Source organism: Nanorana parkeri, unplaced genomic scaffold, assembly GCF_000935625.1.
Source record: "Nanorana parkeri isolate BGI_ZX_2015 unplaced genomic scaffold, ASM93562v1 scaffold69, whole genome shotgun sequence".
NCBI classification, from domain to species: Eukaryota; Metazoa; Chordata; class Amphibia; order Anura; family Dicroglossidae; genus Nanorana; species Nanorana parkeri.
The window spans coordinates 1,324,781-1,341,816 of NW_017306337.1; the positions used below are offsets into that span (position 1 = coordinate 1,324,781).

Genomic DNA, 17,036 nt, shown 5'->3' on the forward strand with positions numbered 1-17,036 from the left:
GGAATGAAGATTCTGACAGATGCTGGCAAAATATAAACAATTGGGCGGAGCTAGCGGTGACATCGTCGCTAGATCCGCCCTACTGTTTACATTTGGCCAGCACCTGCCAGAGTTGTCTTGCAGGTCCCGAACAAATAAAAAAAAACGGCTGGCTCCGCCAAGGTGTTGTCACTTACGGGGGAGAGTGGTTGGGGAAGCAATCCCTGCTTTGGCTGCGACACAGTCCAGCCGAAGCATATGCGTTTGGCTAAGGCACTTGGCTGCTGTACGGGCTATTGTGAATAGCCCGTACAGCAGGCCTTCGGTTCGACTGAGGGCTCCGGCGGCCGAAGGATCAGCCGAAGCTACAGCTAGATCCTGCGGCTCCTTTGTGAATAACCCTGTTTTTTCCCCACACATGACAGTTATGAAAACAGAAGACCCAAAAACACGAATCGAAAACAGACTATGCTGTATTGAGAACACTGCAACACAGAGAACACAGTATGTCAAAACTCCTAATTTCTTAATCATACATTAAAAGGAGAACTATGACATGAGTGATTTCCACTCACCTCATAGTTCTAAGCCGACCTGTGACAATGAGACTGTCACAGGTCGGCTCAGTAGATCGGGAGGTGAGAGAACACATACCGGGTTCCCTCACCTCTCGATCCTGTCACGGCTCTCTGCCGTGACAGGGGGAGGGGCTGGATTCCCCTCTCCCCGCTCCGATCTGCCAGCGCTGACTGGCGGAACGGACGGGGGAGGGTACAGCTGGCTCTGCCTCTAGATAGGCAGAGCCAGCTGTCACTCACGCAGCTGGGCGGATCCCGTCATCTAAGTCGGGATCCGCTCCAGGTGCGGCGTCTCAATATACCGCGAGCTGTAGCTCGCGGTATACTGAGCTTAGGGTAACGGGAGGACGCTAGTTTGTGTCCTCCCGTTACCCCAAGGAGAACTATGGGGAAAAACACTGACCCCATAGTTCTCCTTTAAGGGATACAGGATGGTAACTCCGGTACCTAGTGACATCCAACTGAAGGGTGGGCAACATAGCAAACACCACAATAAACATGTGAACAGAATACAAGGTGGGAACCCTTGCAGAACAGAGAAACAGATGTCTGATGCCGAAAAGCCTGTACAACACTCACAGACCTAGTAGAGTACGCCTTGACAGGGAAAGGCGGAACCTTAATCCTATAGGCTTGAATGATGAGCTGCCAAATTAACCTGGAGATAGTGGAGCGAGAAGCAGACAGTCCCCTACAGGGACAAGAAGATCCAGTCTCTGAACCTTCATTTGCGCCTGGGGAGTCAGTTTTCTTAAAGGAAACTAAGTGTGACACATACTACATCCAGACAATGGAGGTATATCTCCCTAGGATGCCACAGAGCACGGCACAGAGATGGAAGAACAATGTCTGGGTTAAGGTTGAAGAAAGAAATCACCTAGGAGAGAAAATAGACCTCAGGCCTCAAGACTTTGTGAAGCACAAGAAAGAGTTATTTACAGGATAAGGCCGCCAACTCAGAAACTTGCCGTAGTGATGGTAACGAGGAGTTTACAGGGAATATCACCGATAGGTTTAAAGAGTGGTTGATGGAAAACCAAGGGAATTAGGCTGAGATCCCTTGAAGTCACTGGGGAATGTAGAGGGAAAAAATATGCATGATCCCTGTGCAAAGTATTTTTACTAAGGAGGGAGAGGCAAGTGATGTTTGAAAGAGAATTGTAAGGGCCAAGATTTGACCCTTGATGGTATTCAAAGCCAGACTGGAGAAAAGACAGGAGTACATACTTAAATTCCTTGCTTTGCACAATGAGAAGTATGCTTTATAGGTGAGATTGTGGACTCTACAAGAAGTCGACTTTCTATCTTTCAGGAGTGTTGCTATAGTGGATTCAGATCTCTCAGGACTTGAGATCTGAATCCACTATATCTTCTATCTCTCAGGACTTGGACTCCAACAGACAGCCTGTTCAAGCAAGAGACCGACCGAGAAGCAGGATGCTAAACGGGTCCTTTGGATGGAAGATCCGAGCAATCTGGGATAACCTGCAGAGTCTGATGAGGTCCAAGAACCACATCTACTTGGGACATTTCTGTGCATTAAGCCAGAATGCCTGTTATGTCCATCCTGCAGAGCAGGCGAGGAAGGAGTTTTAAAAGGAGGCAAGGGGTAGATTAGGTTGAACGGATTCCACAAAGTCACCAGTGTATCCACTGAGAAGAGAAGAGTTTGTTGTTGAGCCTGGAAGCTAGGTCATCAACATCCAGCGGTCCCATGTGAGATAGCAGCATGGTAGTTCAGGTACATAAAGTTATGGTGCAGCCTTTAGGAGATTGGACACTGGCAAAACAGTGAAGTAACCATTCTCCTGAGTCTAGAAAGAACTCAAGAAAGGAACACAAAGTTTCACCCAAGCTAGAATCTGGTCCGCTTCTCTTTGAGTTGTGAGACATACGGTTCTTCCTTGGTGGTTGATGTAAGCCACTATTGTGTTGTCCAACTGGTTGGATGATGTTGCAGTCAAGAGGTCGAGCAATAAAGGGATAACCAATTCTGGAACAGAGTTCCAGAATGTTGATTGGGAAAATATGCTTTCTTCATTGGCCAAGTCCCTTGCACCAAGAGGGTGTCCAGGACTCCTTCCCAGTCTGACATTTATCGCGAGAACCTTCCAGACCGATGGAAGGAAGGATTTTCCTGACTTCAGGGCAGAATTCCAGAGCCACCTGAGCAAACCTGGTTTTGGGGGTCAGGTGCAAGGGAAGGTCCAGAGACTGGATCTTCTTGTCCTGCCAATCCAGAATGTTGAGTTGCACCAGTCTGAAACTGCTTTGAAAGAGGCTACCATTAAGCCCAGAACCCTCATGCAAAAGCAGAGGGTTGGTTGGCTCTGTATCATCCAAACATGGAAGGAGAATTTGTTGTTTTTCCTGTGGGTGGAAGACCCGGGACAGAGAGGTTTCCAGGAATAGGCCTAGATAAATCAAGTGATGAGTCAGTTCTAGCACGAGGTTCAGGATCCACCTGAACCTTTGCAGAGTTTGAACAATAAGCTGGACACTGATTAGCAAAGTCTGTGCCAACCGTTACCTCACCCAAAGTTTCTTTAGGTATCTGATTATGGCAATGATCCGAAAGCATAGGAGAGTAAATACAGGGGCTAGTACACTGTCCACTGTATAGACCAGAAGAGAGGGTCATAGACTGGCAATGCTGTGAGCCCACTGCAAATCACAGGAAGCATTGATGTGCCATAAGGATGGGCACATACAAGTAGGCATCTTAGATGTTCACAGGGGCCAGGAAGCGCCCTGGATGGAGGGAAGCAATGGCCGATCTTGAAGATTTCCTGCAAAATGTTTATAGCCAAAAAGAAGGTTTTGAGAATCTTTGAGTCCAGGATTGGGCAAATGCCCCCACTTGCTTTGAGAACTGTAAACTTAAGTAGAACTCCTGGAACCTTTCCTTTTCCAGTACCAGGTTTTGCCTTGGGCTTGGAGGCCCGGGAGAAACTAAAAGGAACACTTCTTAGCCTTTGAGGTTTATCAGTCTGAGGCTTAACCTTTTTTTTGCTGGTGCAAAAGGATGCTCTTTCCCCTGATGAAATCCTTGATAAAGTACTTCAGGGATTTGCCAAAGAGCCATTTACCACCAAGGTGCATACACAAAAGGCATTTTTTGCACTGATATTCTGCAGACCAACATTTGAGTCACAAAGTTCTCCGCATATGTACCTAAAGGAGACTCGTTCTGAATATTAGATCATATCCACCAACCCATCAACATAGTAGAGCAGGGCCACAGGCATGAGATCCCGGGGCATATTCTTGGACCAGAAACAAGGTCTGCTAGATGTACATGGCAGCAATGGTAGGTTGCAAGGTGAAGGTGAATAAGGCCTTGGAAAGGGCTTCTAGCTGATTATCCACATGATCTTTAAACATCATGATGTCCTCTACATGATGCCCCCTTTAGGGAGTTGAGAAGCAATTTAAGCACATCCAAGCTACCATAAAGGCAATGCCCTGATTTACTGCAGCGGTGGTTCGGAGACGCCTTGCAGTCCCCACCAAGCAGATTAGAATCCAGGTGACATGTCCAATCCAAACAGCCTTCGCCGTCCCATTGGGCATATACCCAAAATAGATTTCAAGGACAGAGTTCCAATAGACTGGTGCACTGCGGCCCTGGTACTCTAAAATGCTTTGAGGCTAAATCCAATGTTACACCAAGGGTGTCTAAAAGAGCACCTTCAGCAGAGTCCAGGGCGCTGATGACACATTACAGAATGGCCTTACTTCTTCCTCACAGAGGGGTCTGGGTATGGCCTCCAAGGCTATGTTGGTGGATTAAATGATCCAGAAAGCTGCAAAATAAACCCTAGTGGCGCTGCAGCAATTAAAGAAAAGTAGTATCATGATAAAAAGCTGAAAAAAGTGGGTTGCTTTTCTTAGAGGAGACAAGACATCTGAAAAAAGCAATACCGGCGCCCCCGGTTTGCAGAGAAATCCGGCTGTAAAGTTCATTGGTACACCATAGAGGCAGCTCCCACCGGTCAACAACGACCATCGATCTGGGAAACAAAAGCAACACAGAGCGCCTCCATAGTGTAAAACTATTAATTGATGAGTACAACACGCAAGTGAAAGTGTACTTACACGAAAGCCAATGATCATAAGCGTAAAAGGAAACGATAAAATATAAAATCTCCAGCAGGGGATCTCCAAATCAACGTCCTCTGCTCCCGTATGTTTTTTAAAAAGGTCTACGCGTTTCAGGGGCACGCCCCCTTCATCAGAACCTGAGGTAACTTTCCTAAGTCCTGTTCTTCTATTTATTTGGGAGACGACCAATCATAAAGGTTTAGTCTTTAACACAGGTGTTTCAGCCAATCTCCAGTAATTGAGATTTTTGCTGACTTCCGTCTGACAAGCAGACAGCTGGTGTTGGTAAAGACTAATTTTTAACCTTTTCAGTTGGAAACATTACTATTTCTTGGTGTTTAAAAAATAAATACATATATCCCAACTTGGATAATAGGTGTTTATATAATCAAGGGACTATTTTAATTAAGAGATTTCGAAGGAAACAAAAAAAGGGGAAGAAAAGAAAAGAATACAGAGCTTATTGGATGTCGGGGAAAACGAACTACAAAAAACCTAAAGCCGCTCTAGCGTGCACAGCCTGTCATCTAAACCCGCTGGATACTTTGTATTTCATGTACATTCGGGGTTTCTTTTAGACTTAATTGTGACAATACAATCAATTAAAAATAAAGAACAGGACTTAGGAAAGGTACCTCAGGTTCTGATGAAGGGGGCGTGCCCCTGAAACGCGTAGACCTTTTTAAAAAACATACGGGAGCAGAGGACGTTGATTTGGAGATCCCCTCAGACTTCCCCTGCTGGAGATTTTATATTTTATCGTTTCCTTTTACGCTTATGATCATTGTGTTTCGTGTAAGTACATTTTCACTTGCGTGTTGTACTCATCAATTAAAAGTTTTACACTATGGAGGCGCTCTGTGTTGCTTTTGTTTCCCAGACAAGACATCTGTTCTCCTAGGACACTAGCAAAAAACTGGAGCATGATGGGAGGGAGAGGTTATCCTCAGCTGTCCATACAGCTTTGTTTTGTCAATCTACTGAAGGCAGCATGCAGCATTATAGCCCTATGTACCTTAATTACCAACCAGCACCCCTTAATCTAAGAATAAGAAAAAAAATATTTTGTTATACCTCTGGCATATATGCAATATGGAAGCACAGAGAAGAGATTAGTTGCTCACTTACCCGCACACACAGATGTATCCGTTTGCCCTTAACTTTTGAAGGGGATGCAGGAGTCTTGGAAGACTTATGTTAGCAAAAACATAAAAAACAAATGGCAGGACTGCATGGTAAGTAACAATGCAATGAAATGGAAAAGCAAAGCAATGGTTAGTGTGTAAGTAACATCACAGAGACAAAAGCAGATTTGATTGGCTGAGTGAGATAACATATTTATGAGAGTATGTGTAAAAAGTGAAGAGACAGTCATTCTGCTCTATAAAGGTTGCCTTACCTCTACATCCTGCCTGAAATCTTTGGCACAGAATATATTTTTCAAGGCAGTTACTGAATTATCAGATTCATCTGAAAACACAGAATAACATACATCAAACAATGTCCTTTCCCTGCCAGAATGCACACCTACTTGCATATATCTTAAGTACCTTGGGAATATTCAGTTAGGCTACTCTGGTTACGTTTTAAAGCAGGCTTCAGGGGCTTCTTTGCCTCTATGACTTTGGGAGGAGAAAATGTGGATTCCTCTGTGGCAATCTGAAAACAAATATCAATATTTAAAGTTCTAGAATGGTGTGAATGTAATATACCTACACCCCATGGCTTCATACACCTGAAGAAACAAAGATTCACATTTCTAAGCTTATTCAATAAATCAGTATTTCCTACATGGATTTCTGACAGGGCGACCGGTTATTATTCTATTCTTTTAATTTTATAAGGATAAAATATGAGGAAATGTGCATGTACAGCAGAGGTGTACCTAATATGCGCTTTATTTTATCCAGGCATACATCTTAAAGAGCAAGGGTGCTTTCATGCAAAGTGCACTAAACCATTCCCCACCCTCCTGAGCACAATTATAACCCCTGCATCACATCTGCACACATACATCTCCAAGATGCAGGAGCCTGCCCCAAACATGGCTTTGTTTTTAGCCTCTTATTGCATTTCTCTCCCCTTCTGACTTTGCTTGTGTAAAAAGCATCCATAGCATTGAATTGGGCGTCTCCAGAGGTTTAGAAGGTTCGGAGGTGGTTTGGTATACTTTGCAAGAAAAAAGTACTTAAAGCAGCTTCTCCAAGTTCTAAAAGAATTGTGTGACAATGGAACCTCTCAGCCTCACCCTGCACAGAGATTTTTAAGCTTGAGGGACAACAAGCTAAGTGCCAGCAGACAGAGTGATCTTCACTGGAGTTGGTTAACTCTGCAGTTAATCCTTCACACACACACACACACACACACACACACACACACACACACACACACACACACACACACACACACACACAAGGTGACACAGACTTTGTGACACACACAGACACACACAGACACAGTAGCTGCGACCATGTGTTTTTTTTTAGAGCCCTACCAGATTGTGGTAACTCATGGACACAGAGCAGGTAGATAAGAGGAAAAGAAGGAGAAAAGGAGAGAAGATAAACAAAAGGAAAACAGGATAAGACACCCTGGGTCCCCACCCCAGCCACCATAGACAACCATGCACTAGCCTCCACTGCAGTAGGCCACCTCTCATTGAAGGGAACCCCTCAACCATCACTGAGAGGGACATGGGGAGGCTGACCCCACTGCTTGTGAGTAGGCAGGGGTGGTCTTGTAATAAAACCAAGGCATCCACGAGGACGTGGACCTGACCCGATTCTCTGTATTTCGTACACAGGCTGTCAAATCCTCCATCTGGTAAATCTCATTAATCACAATCCACATCCTCATGGTCAGGGGCCTGGGTTACCACGTGTTTTAACAGAAACACACACGGTTCACAGTATCGATTATAGCAATTCTGACCTTCAAGAAATGGTTGCGACACCCACTGCCAAAACAGGCAGGGATGAAATTGAGATTAAAAAGTGGCAGCTTTCTTCAAAGATGCAAGGATTCTTTCATTTATAATTACAGTAATTAAAGAATTAGCTTAACTATTTTCAAATATTGTTTTAATGAAAGTTAAAAAAATGTTGCAAGAAAAATATTTACAGAAAACATTCTAAAAATTCCAAAAAAATTTGAGAGGCATCAGCTTTTGTAAACCCTCTAGAGGTTGTCACTGAGCAGACCGCGTCCCAAAAAAAAAAAAGGACTGAGGGGTTTGGGGTAGGAAGGCACAAGTATTTGCACAGAATGAAATCACGATTTGATAGACATGATATTGATCTTATGTACAGTGTGACTTCCTCAGAAGGGGTAATGTGTCCGCGTCCCATCAGCTTTCTCCACCTCATAATATAAGGGTGTTTAGTACCTAACCAATTGTTACTTTCTTATACATAAATGTAGCCAGATGTTAAGAAGGTATCTCCATTAGGAAATAAGTCTCGAGTTAAGAGCCCTGTTTGAATATGCATGTACGATATGTATGAAAGGACAGTTTCAGGTCAAGTAGTCAGACACTGTATTGGTTAAACTGCTCTCCTAGAGTAATTACGACATGCAATAAAAGTCTCTGCTAATGGAGGTTTAAGATGGCTATTAACCTTTTAAGAAAACACCAGACCAAGGAACACTTTAGTAATTTTGATATAGGGCTTCGTTAAAGTCTCTCGATCGGAGCTTAAGATCCCTAAATATACCCAGGAAACATTAGAGCCTATTGAATGTTCTGGTAGAGATCTTATGAAATAGCAGTTTTATGGCAGGGCTTAATCAGAAATAGCTTGAGGCTTACAGACTCTCTAAGCACTGGATCTGGTTGTTTTAGTGTGGGGGTAAATTTAATGTCAGTCTTCTGCCTGGCCCTACGAATACAAAATTTCAATCAGATTGTTTGTCGCAGCATTACAAATGTTGGAGAAATGGGGTAGGTACTTTGTGCAACTCAACTTCCTCTTTCTCCTTACACAGTTTGGTGTTCTCCAGACCCATTATCCTCACACACATGGCTGATGTAGTACCATTATTAAAAGGTAAACTATTAGATCTGTGAAACTAGGCATGTCCCGATACCAATGCTAGCATCGGAATCAGGCCCGATACAGGGCATTTTGACAAGTACCTGTACTTGTCAAAATGCCCCGATACATAGCGCCGAAGCTTGCGCTATGTTTTTTTTTCCTTACTTACCTTGCCGAGCGTCACTGCTGCTCCGGTGGGCGGAGCTCCAGGCGGGGTCCTAATTTAGGTGACCGGAGACTGCCAGATGACCCCGCTCGGAGCGCCCCCCACCGGAGCAGCAGTGACGCGACGCTCGGCGAGGTAAGTAAGAAAGAAAAAATTACCGCAGCGGCGAGTCAGCGCTGGTCCGGTGGGAGGAGCTCCAGGTGGGGTCCTAATTTAGCTGGCCGGCACCTCTGACCCAGCTAAATTAGAACCCCACCTGGAGCTCCTCCCACCGGTCCAGTACTGACTTGTCGCTGCTCTTTCCGGTGTTCGAACACTGGCACAGTGAGTGAGGGCAGATTGGGGGGGAGCACTATTAAGCAGAGTATAATTGTAAATGTATTGTCTGCACTGCCTTAGCAGTATATACTCTATATGTACTACATATAGAGTACATATAGAGTACACACTGCTAATACAGTGCAGACAATACATTTACTATTATCCTCTGCTAACATGAATGGATTAAATGATCTGTATGTAGCCCTGTACTATGGATCATTTAATCCATTCATGTTAGCAGAGGATAATTGTAAATCTATTGTTGCAGTGCACTCTATATGAACATGTACTATATACTACATATAGAATGCACTGCAACAATAGATTTACAATTATCCCCTGCTAATATGAATGGGTTAAATGATCTGTAGTACATGATATGTAGCCCTGTACTACGGATCATTTAACCCATTCATGTTAGCAGTGCAGTATTGTATAGCTATTGCTGCAGTGCATTCCATATGTACTGTACGTATACAGCACAAATGTCCCGTACATTGCAGCAATAGATTTACAATGATCCCTTGCTAACATGAATGGGTTAAATGATCCATAGTACAACTACATGTTATGTACTATTATGTACTATGGATCATGATTTAACCTATTCATGTTAGCAGGGGATAATTGTAACTCTATTACTGCAGTGTACTGGACGTATGTGCTGTATATGTAATGAATTGTGAGCGCCTCCCACAAGCTGAGCACCGAGACGCGATGCAGCGATCCTGGCCAGCGCCGACTAAGAGGCACGGCGTGAGGCAACAGGGATCGGAGTGAAACTGTGAGTGAGGGAAGCTGGGACGGGACTGGCTGTAAATCTATTGGTATAGTGTACTGGACGTGTGTAATGTATATGTAGTACATATTTACAGCACACACCTCCACTACACTCCAGCAATAGAGTTACAATTCTCCCCTGCTAACATGAATAGGTTAAATCATGATCCATAGTACATAACATGTAGTTGTACTATGGATCATGTAAAGTAATCTGTCCCTTTGAGAAAAAATATCGGTAATTGGTATTGGCAAGTACATGAGGGGAAGTACTTGTACTTGGGCCTGAAAAACTGGCATCGGGACATCCATATGTGAAACTATAGACCAGTAAGTCTGACTTCTATTGTGTGTGAATTATTAAAGGGTATTCTTAGGTATATTATACAAAATACATCAAGGAGAATAATCTAACATAGAAGCAGCATAGGTTCATGAAGAATAAGTTGTGTCCAACATTAACATCACCCAGTTCAAATCTGAATGTAGGGAAATATTGTAGATAAAATTGCACAATCAGTCAAAGTCAGTTACTGTCTGATGTTAGAGGTTTTAAGAGAGTTTGATGGACAACTGTCTTTTTTCAGCACAAATAACTAACATTATAAATGCAGCAAGAAGATTTTTTTTTTTACACAAATGTAAATGCCCTCCTTACCATCTTGTCTTGTCTTTTATTGTAACTGTAATGTCTTCCTTATATTGTAAAGCGCTGTGCAAACTGTTTGCGCTATATAAATCATGTATAATAGCAGTAGTTGCTTGTATTACTAATCACATCTATGCACCACGCAAATTTATACTGAGGCTTAGGTGGCTTGTGTGGCACTTGGGTACTGCTGATTACCAGATTTTTTTTCCACTACTCACTGTTACATACCACTTCTTCAGCACACAAAAGAAGAAGGAAATGCAGTCATTTCTTTACAGTGCTGACATGCAAATGACAGAAACGTTGATCATTTACCTGGAATCGTACAGTGCTCTCGGTTTCCTTTCTACCCCCATCCTCTCTCTCTCTCAGCTGCTGTAGGCGAAGCTTTCTGCTGAGCTGAAACCTCAACAAAGACACCAGCTGAGAGCAGTCAATCGAGCCCAGCAACACCATGGACTCTGGAAAGGAGACAATCACTGCATCAATATTTGATTACACCATCTTCCACTTCACAGTGTTTTAAAGTCTTCATATCAACATGCTGTAGAAGAACTAGATAGCAATGTCCATAGGAGCAAAGGTACAGATAAAAACTCTCTAGCAGCATAAGGGGTCATTTATAAAAATTCAAAATATGTGTCCAATAGTGAAACAACTTCTATGAGCTCCAGTGGCGTAACAACCGGGGGGGCGTTTGCCCCGGGCGCATAGATGGCGGGGGGTGCCTGCTGCGAGCCGGGCCGACTGTCACCAGAACAAGGCACCAGGCTCCGTTATGGCAGATTATGCGGCCGAGGCAGCTGGTTACTAAAACCGGCGCGTGCAGTGTGCAGCTTTTAAGAAGATACGCTATTAGCGTAGCGGTAGTGATGCAAAATGTGCAGCCCGCTTCATCGCTATGCTAATAGCGTATCTTCTCAGAAGCTGCACACAGCGCACGCCGCTTTAAGTAGTAACCAGCACACGCTGTATGCAACTTCTAACAGCGTGGGAGATGGGAGGCCGCGCTTGTTGGTGGATCCAGGAATCAGGTGAGTATTAGAAGAAGAAAAAAAGTTTTAGTTTATGTTCTATTCTTAGTTCTAAAATGGCATTGTAGTACTTTCAGGTAGAATACAGCTTCATAACATATCAGCTAGGGAACTACAAGTCCCAGCATGCCCTCATTGCCCCTGTACAACAACCAGATATTGCCGTTCCCTGGGTGATATGTGTGTGTGTGTGTGGGCGGCGGGTGTACAGGGACAATGATGGCATATTTGGACTTGTAGTTCCTTAGCTGATATATGTGTGGGGTGGGGGGTACAGTTCCAGTGGATGTCTAGAGGTGCACCGAAATAGAAATGTAAAAAACAAAATTAAACAAATTGTCAGGCCGAAACCGAAAATGTTTTTATTTTAATTTTTAAAATATTTTATTGTTTAACCCTATTTCCTTTTTAAAATAGACAAAGAGATTGAGAACACAGAGTCCTCAATCTCTTTTTCTGCAGCCCCAGTTATCAATGAACAGGAATCCTCTATACGGAGTGTTCCTGTTCATTCATAATCTGAGAATTTACTATAAACACAATCATGAATGAACAGGAGTGGATATAGATCACCTCACATTCATTCAACCATACCATGTCCTCAATTATCTACAAACACTCAGTGATCACTGAGTGTTTGTAGCCTGCTCTCCTCTCTGACACACACTGTCACAGGAGGCTGAGTGAGCGGTGCGAGAGGAGAGCCCCGTCTATGCCCCCACACCGCTCTGTCGCAATGTGATAGGCGGCTGAGCAGTGTGGGAGGAGAGACACCGGCCGCTCACAGCGCTCTCCATCCGCAGATAGATATTATACTATGGGGGGGAATTGATCAAAATCTGGAGCAGCGCTGCAACCAATCAGTTTCTCTGTCTCATTTTCAACTCTTACCTGAGCAAACTGAAGTGAGATGCTGATTGGTTGCCATGGTCAACTGCTCCAGATTCTGTCTGCACCAGTTTTGATACATTCCCCCTTATGTGAATGCAAGACTTTACTTACTCATTATTCTCTACAATACATTGCCAATATGAAGATATATGTCAAATGTATCTACTTAAATCTTTGCTCAAAGTTATACAAAATTATGTAGCTGAAAATGCAGTGCTTGTGAACTTGTGTTTTCTGTGAAGGACACTAAGGGTCCTTCAAGTGCGGAGCAGATGCAGAGCAGAGCAGTTACAGAACGCATCAAAAATGCATCCAATGTATTCCAATGGTATTTTGGGCTCTAGTTCACACCGCAGCGTTCCGTTCCAGAGCATGTGGAAAAAATGCAGCATGCCCTATTTTTCTCTGCTCTGGAATGCAACAAAACGCATGTAAACAAAAAAATGCATGCAAATACCCTGGAACGCACTGAAAGCCCTTTTTTTAAATAAATGGCCTGGAAAGCGGCAAAACACACTGCACTGCATGTGCAGAAACTCGTACAGATATGGTCCGGATTTGGTGTGAACAAGTCCCAAGAACAATAAAAGGGTTCTTTCAACTTATTTATTTCATTACACCTTAACATGCAAGAATAGTTCAGTGTTAAATATGTATCTCTATTAAAACGAGATACTCTACAGGTCCCTAAGATTATGTTGTGTAACTGCTACATGATAATAATAATACATATGTTAATTAATGTCAATATAAAATATATGTGTTAATATCAAAATCCCACTACAAGTGCAAAGAACAAATACAGCAGCACGCGTTTGTTTAACCCACATGCAAACACATGCAGAAATACCCAGGATTATTTTTGACTTAAACTTTTCTGTTGTTGGCTGTTTCTCAACTGCTTCCAAGGAACCTTGAATCTGTACATCCTATCAACAGATGTATATTATGGACTTGAAAAATTGCAAAGTCCAAGGACAATCCCAAATATTTTACAAGTATACCTAACACTGCATCCATTTGTGAGCTGATGCAAAGTGAACTAATATTACTGGACAATGTCTCACTAATAAACAATGTCCATGCGTTTACAACCTAAACAGTTTATATAAGCTGACCTGCAAAAAGAAGAGAAGCGTGGTGAGCATCTGCTCCTGGGTTTCATAAGCCTGGAAAAGCAAAGCTGTGCCCCTATTTTCAATGTCCAACTACGAGGGGATCTGGTGTGTCTGAAGCTGCTTTCACCAGTGCCATCTGCTAAAATGTGTGTACTCAAACATATTTCATAAATATAGGGGGTTCTCATTTTATATAAATTTACATTAAATTTGAAATAGCACTATATGCCAGATCCGATAGTTTAAATTACGTGACGAGTCTGAAGATAACATAAGGGCCAAGCAGAAGCAGTGGGGATGCTGGAGAGTGGAGAGACATTCTAAATGGGCAAAGGTATTGTCCCTTATAAAAATACAAAACTGTACTCTTATTACATAGATTTAATAACAAATGGTGCCTGGCTGGCACTATGGATGAGTCTCCTTATGTCCAGGGAAACAGCCCTAGCACCAAGCCACTCCCTGTGCCCGCACTGGCCCTAGTGCACCGTGCAGTAAAGTACTCAAGCCGTGTGGTTCCCTACTCGGATTTTTGGGGAATCGGTGCTCTGCAACCTAGATCCAACCAATCAGCTTCTCTTTCATTTTCAAATCTTAACTGAACAAACTGAAGAGAGAAGCTGATTAATTGCCATGCACGGCTGCTCCAGATTTTGTCTTCTCCAGTTCTGATGAATTCCCCCCAAGAAATGTACTTGGGAATGAAAAACTGCTTGCTTGGGATGCATTCAACTAAAAAACGTTGAGAGTTTAATACCCGTTTAATAGTACAGACACCATAACGGTGTATTCTACATATACAGCAATTATTTATAACATTCATTTATTTAGTACTTTTATTATATTATTCATATCGTTCTCCTCTCTGCCTCCTAGAGCTAACATCTAGCAGGTGTGTTCCTCATTTGCTATACTCCTGCTACATCCAACTATACAAACATATTGCTGTGCTGTACAATGTAGGAAGTAATAAAGAGCATATATTTCTTATTTTACTTCACTTGTTTTCTGTTGCTGTGGAGACCAGGCATCCACAGTTGCCACGGTAACAAAACTAGTTAGATAAAGGAGAGATGAGGGTGATCTTGTAGATTGGCATTTCCATAGCCACAGTGGCTGATGTGACTGGCAGAATATTTGTTTTTTTTTAAGTACTCACAGAGCTGTCACCTACACATTATTAGTAAGGAGAGTATTACAATTTAAACTAGCACTGATATTAGAGTTCATTTTCCATACCGAATCATCTTAGCTCTGATTGTTCTAGTCAAAATGTCTTTGGGTGATGGCTTGCTAATAAAACAAAACCCTTAAAAAGGTAACAGTGACATCTGTAAAAATAGAGAGGTTAAAAAATTATGGAAAAAAAAACCAAGGGGAAAATAATGCAGACAAAACTGGTAAAAAGTGAATGGAAAATGTTTTCATAAGCTCATTCAACACCAATGCTATCATACATTATAAGGTCTTTAATGGTAACAAAACAAATAACTGAAAATGATACACACATGCTAAAGATAAATATGAACTTTTGCATTTCTTAACAGAAACATGCAAAAAAAATTTGAATTTAGCATAACAAAACTTAAGATTTAAAAAACTTTCTATTGAGCCAAGACTGACGTTGCAAATGTTCACCACAAATATCAGACCATTTACCAGGGAAAAATGTATATTAACCATGTCCTAATTCAGTAAAGACTTGTATCTGGGTGTTTATTACATATACTCCCCCCATCCACCAGGTCTTTCCAAAACATACGAAAATACAGCAATATACTGCTAAAACTAATACATTTTAAAATGACTACAAATGTTGATAAACAATTGTAAAACTGTATGTTTATATTATGTAGACATACAGTGCCTATAAAAGTATCCATGCCCTTGTTTCAGCATCAAAACAACAAAGTATGGCCTTGTTCATTCTATGCCCATTAAACTGTGTTTTTCTGCACACCACAACACATACTGTATATAGTGTGAAGAGGGCGCATAAAAAAAAAACAGTTTTGTTTGTGTCCTCTTCACACTATATATGTGCAAACCCCCTGCTACTCTGAAGGCCCTCTCAGACCGCATACTGGCTGTATGGCAAGCCAGAAGCTCCAGCACAAGCTTTGGACAGTGGTGCAGCCTGGTCACCCAATAGTCTACAATTCTGACAGTGTCTACATCAGCCCTAAATCAAATGTTATAAGAAATCATGTGCTTCAGGTGCTGTCTCTGAGAGCTGACAGGCATGGCTGATGTGGTTTAAAAAAACTCAAATGCAGCAACAAAGCAGCCGCCACTGCTGCCCCCCTTTATAGGGATCAGAGGATTGAGGGAATTTTAGTCATCAGAGGGGATCCTGCCACCATCAGGAAATGCAGCAAAGGTTCTTATGCAGCAAGTCCTCGAAGTGTCGCATTTTGTACTCCCTCTGGGATGAAGGCAGGATTAGCCATTTTACCTTTGTATTTGGGATGGACTTCGGCATGGAGAGCTGCACTGTCACCATTGGACAAGAAATGTGCCAGCACCTCCAACGGTAAGTCTTGGAATGCATCCTTCCTGTGCCAGAAGACTGACTGAGTGTGCTGTGAATTATATGGGTTTTATACCACTTAAGTTTCACTAATCTAGCACTTTTATTCTGTGCTTTTATAGTTAAACATTCCTGCAGCGTATATTAGCTTTGGAAGTGGGAGTTAGAAGTTTCTGTAATTGTACATGATGTAATTAAGAAGAAAATGAGCAATGATGTCCTCTGACCTTTCATTTATGCCATCATCAATTTATCTTACCTGCTGTCTCCACCAGCGCCAGACTCTTCATTCGGCAGTCTGCAAGAAGCTCCTGCAGCTCTCGATATTTGGTGTTCAGTGTCAAAAAGGGGATGTTTCTCAGCATGATGTCCTCAACTCGCACATTGTACCTCCTGGAATAGGGAAAAAAACTGCATGCTAGACACTGTCTGAAATGTTAAATACTACTGGTTTCTAATTGACCTGCATGATTGCACAGAGCACCATGATTTGTAACTGGAATAGCCTCTTATAAATACTAACCCATTTTATTTATTTCTGTAAGTATTGTCTTTAAAGCCATTTCAGGTCAGTAAATATTTAATTAAGGATGATATGTCAATATTAAGTCTTTCCCAAACTTTTCCTTATATACAACAGATTATGTTTTCTAAACCACCAGATGGTTGCGCTAATCAGTAAAGTCCAAACTAATCAGGCAAATCATAGGTGAACTACCTTCCACAGCCCAGTATCACCGCTAACAGGATAAGTAGCCAGCCACTTGTAATGAAACTAGTAACTTGAGATACCAAATTATTCATTATTCTCTTCTGTTGTGATCAGGGGTATACCAAAGACAGGTGATT

General features: G+C 42.4%; 1 protein-coding gene across 2 annotated transcripts in view; it reads right to left on the reverse strand.

Moving 5' to 3' along the window:
• CLCN2 (chloride voltage-gated channel 2) overlaps positions 1–17,036 on the reverse strand; it is a 147,117-nt gene that overhangs the window by 16,670 nt on the left and 113,411 nt on the right. For both annotated transcript variants that reach the window (XM_018576552.1, XM_018576553.1), the window contains exons 16-19: positions 16,447–16,580; positions 10,930–11,075; positions 6,212–6,320; positions 6,061–6,131 (exon numbers count right to left, since the gene is read on the reverse strand). In XM_018576552.1, the coding sequence (XP_018432054.1) occupies positions 6,061–6,131; positions 6,212–6,320; positions 10,930–11,075; positions 16,447–16,580 (460 nt within the window). The remainder of the gene's footprint in view (positions 1–6,060; positions 6,132–6,211; positions 6,321–10,929; positions 11,076–16,446; positions 16,581–17,036) is intronic.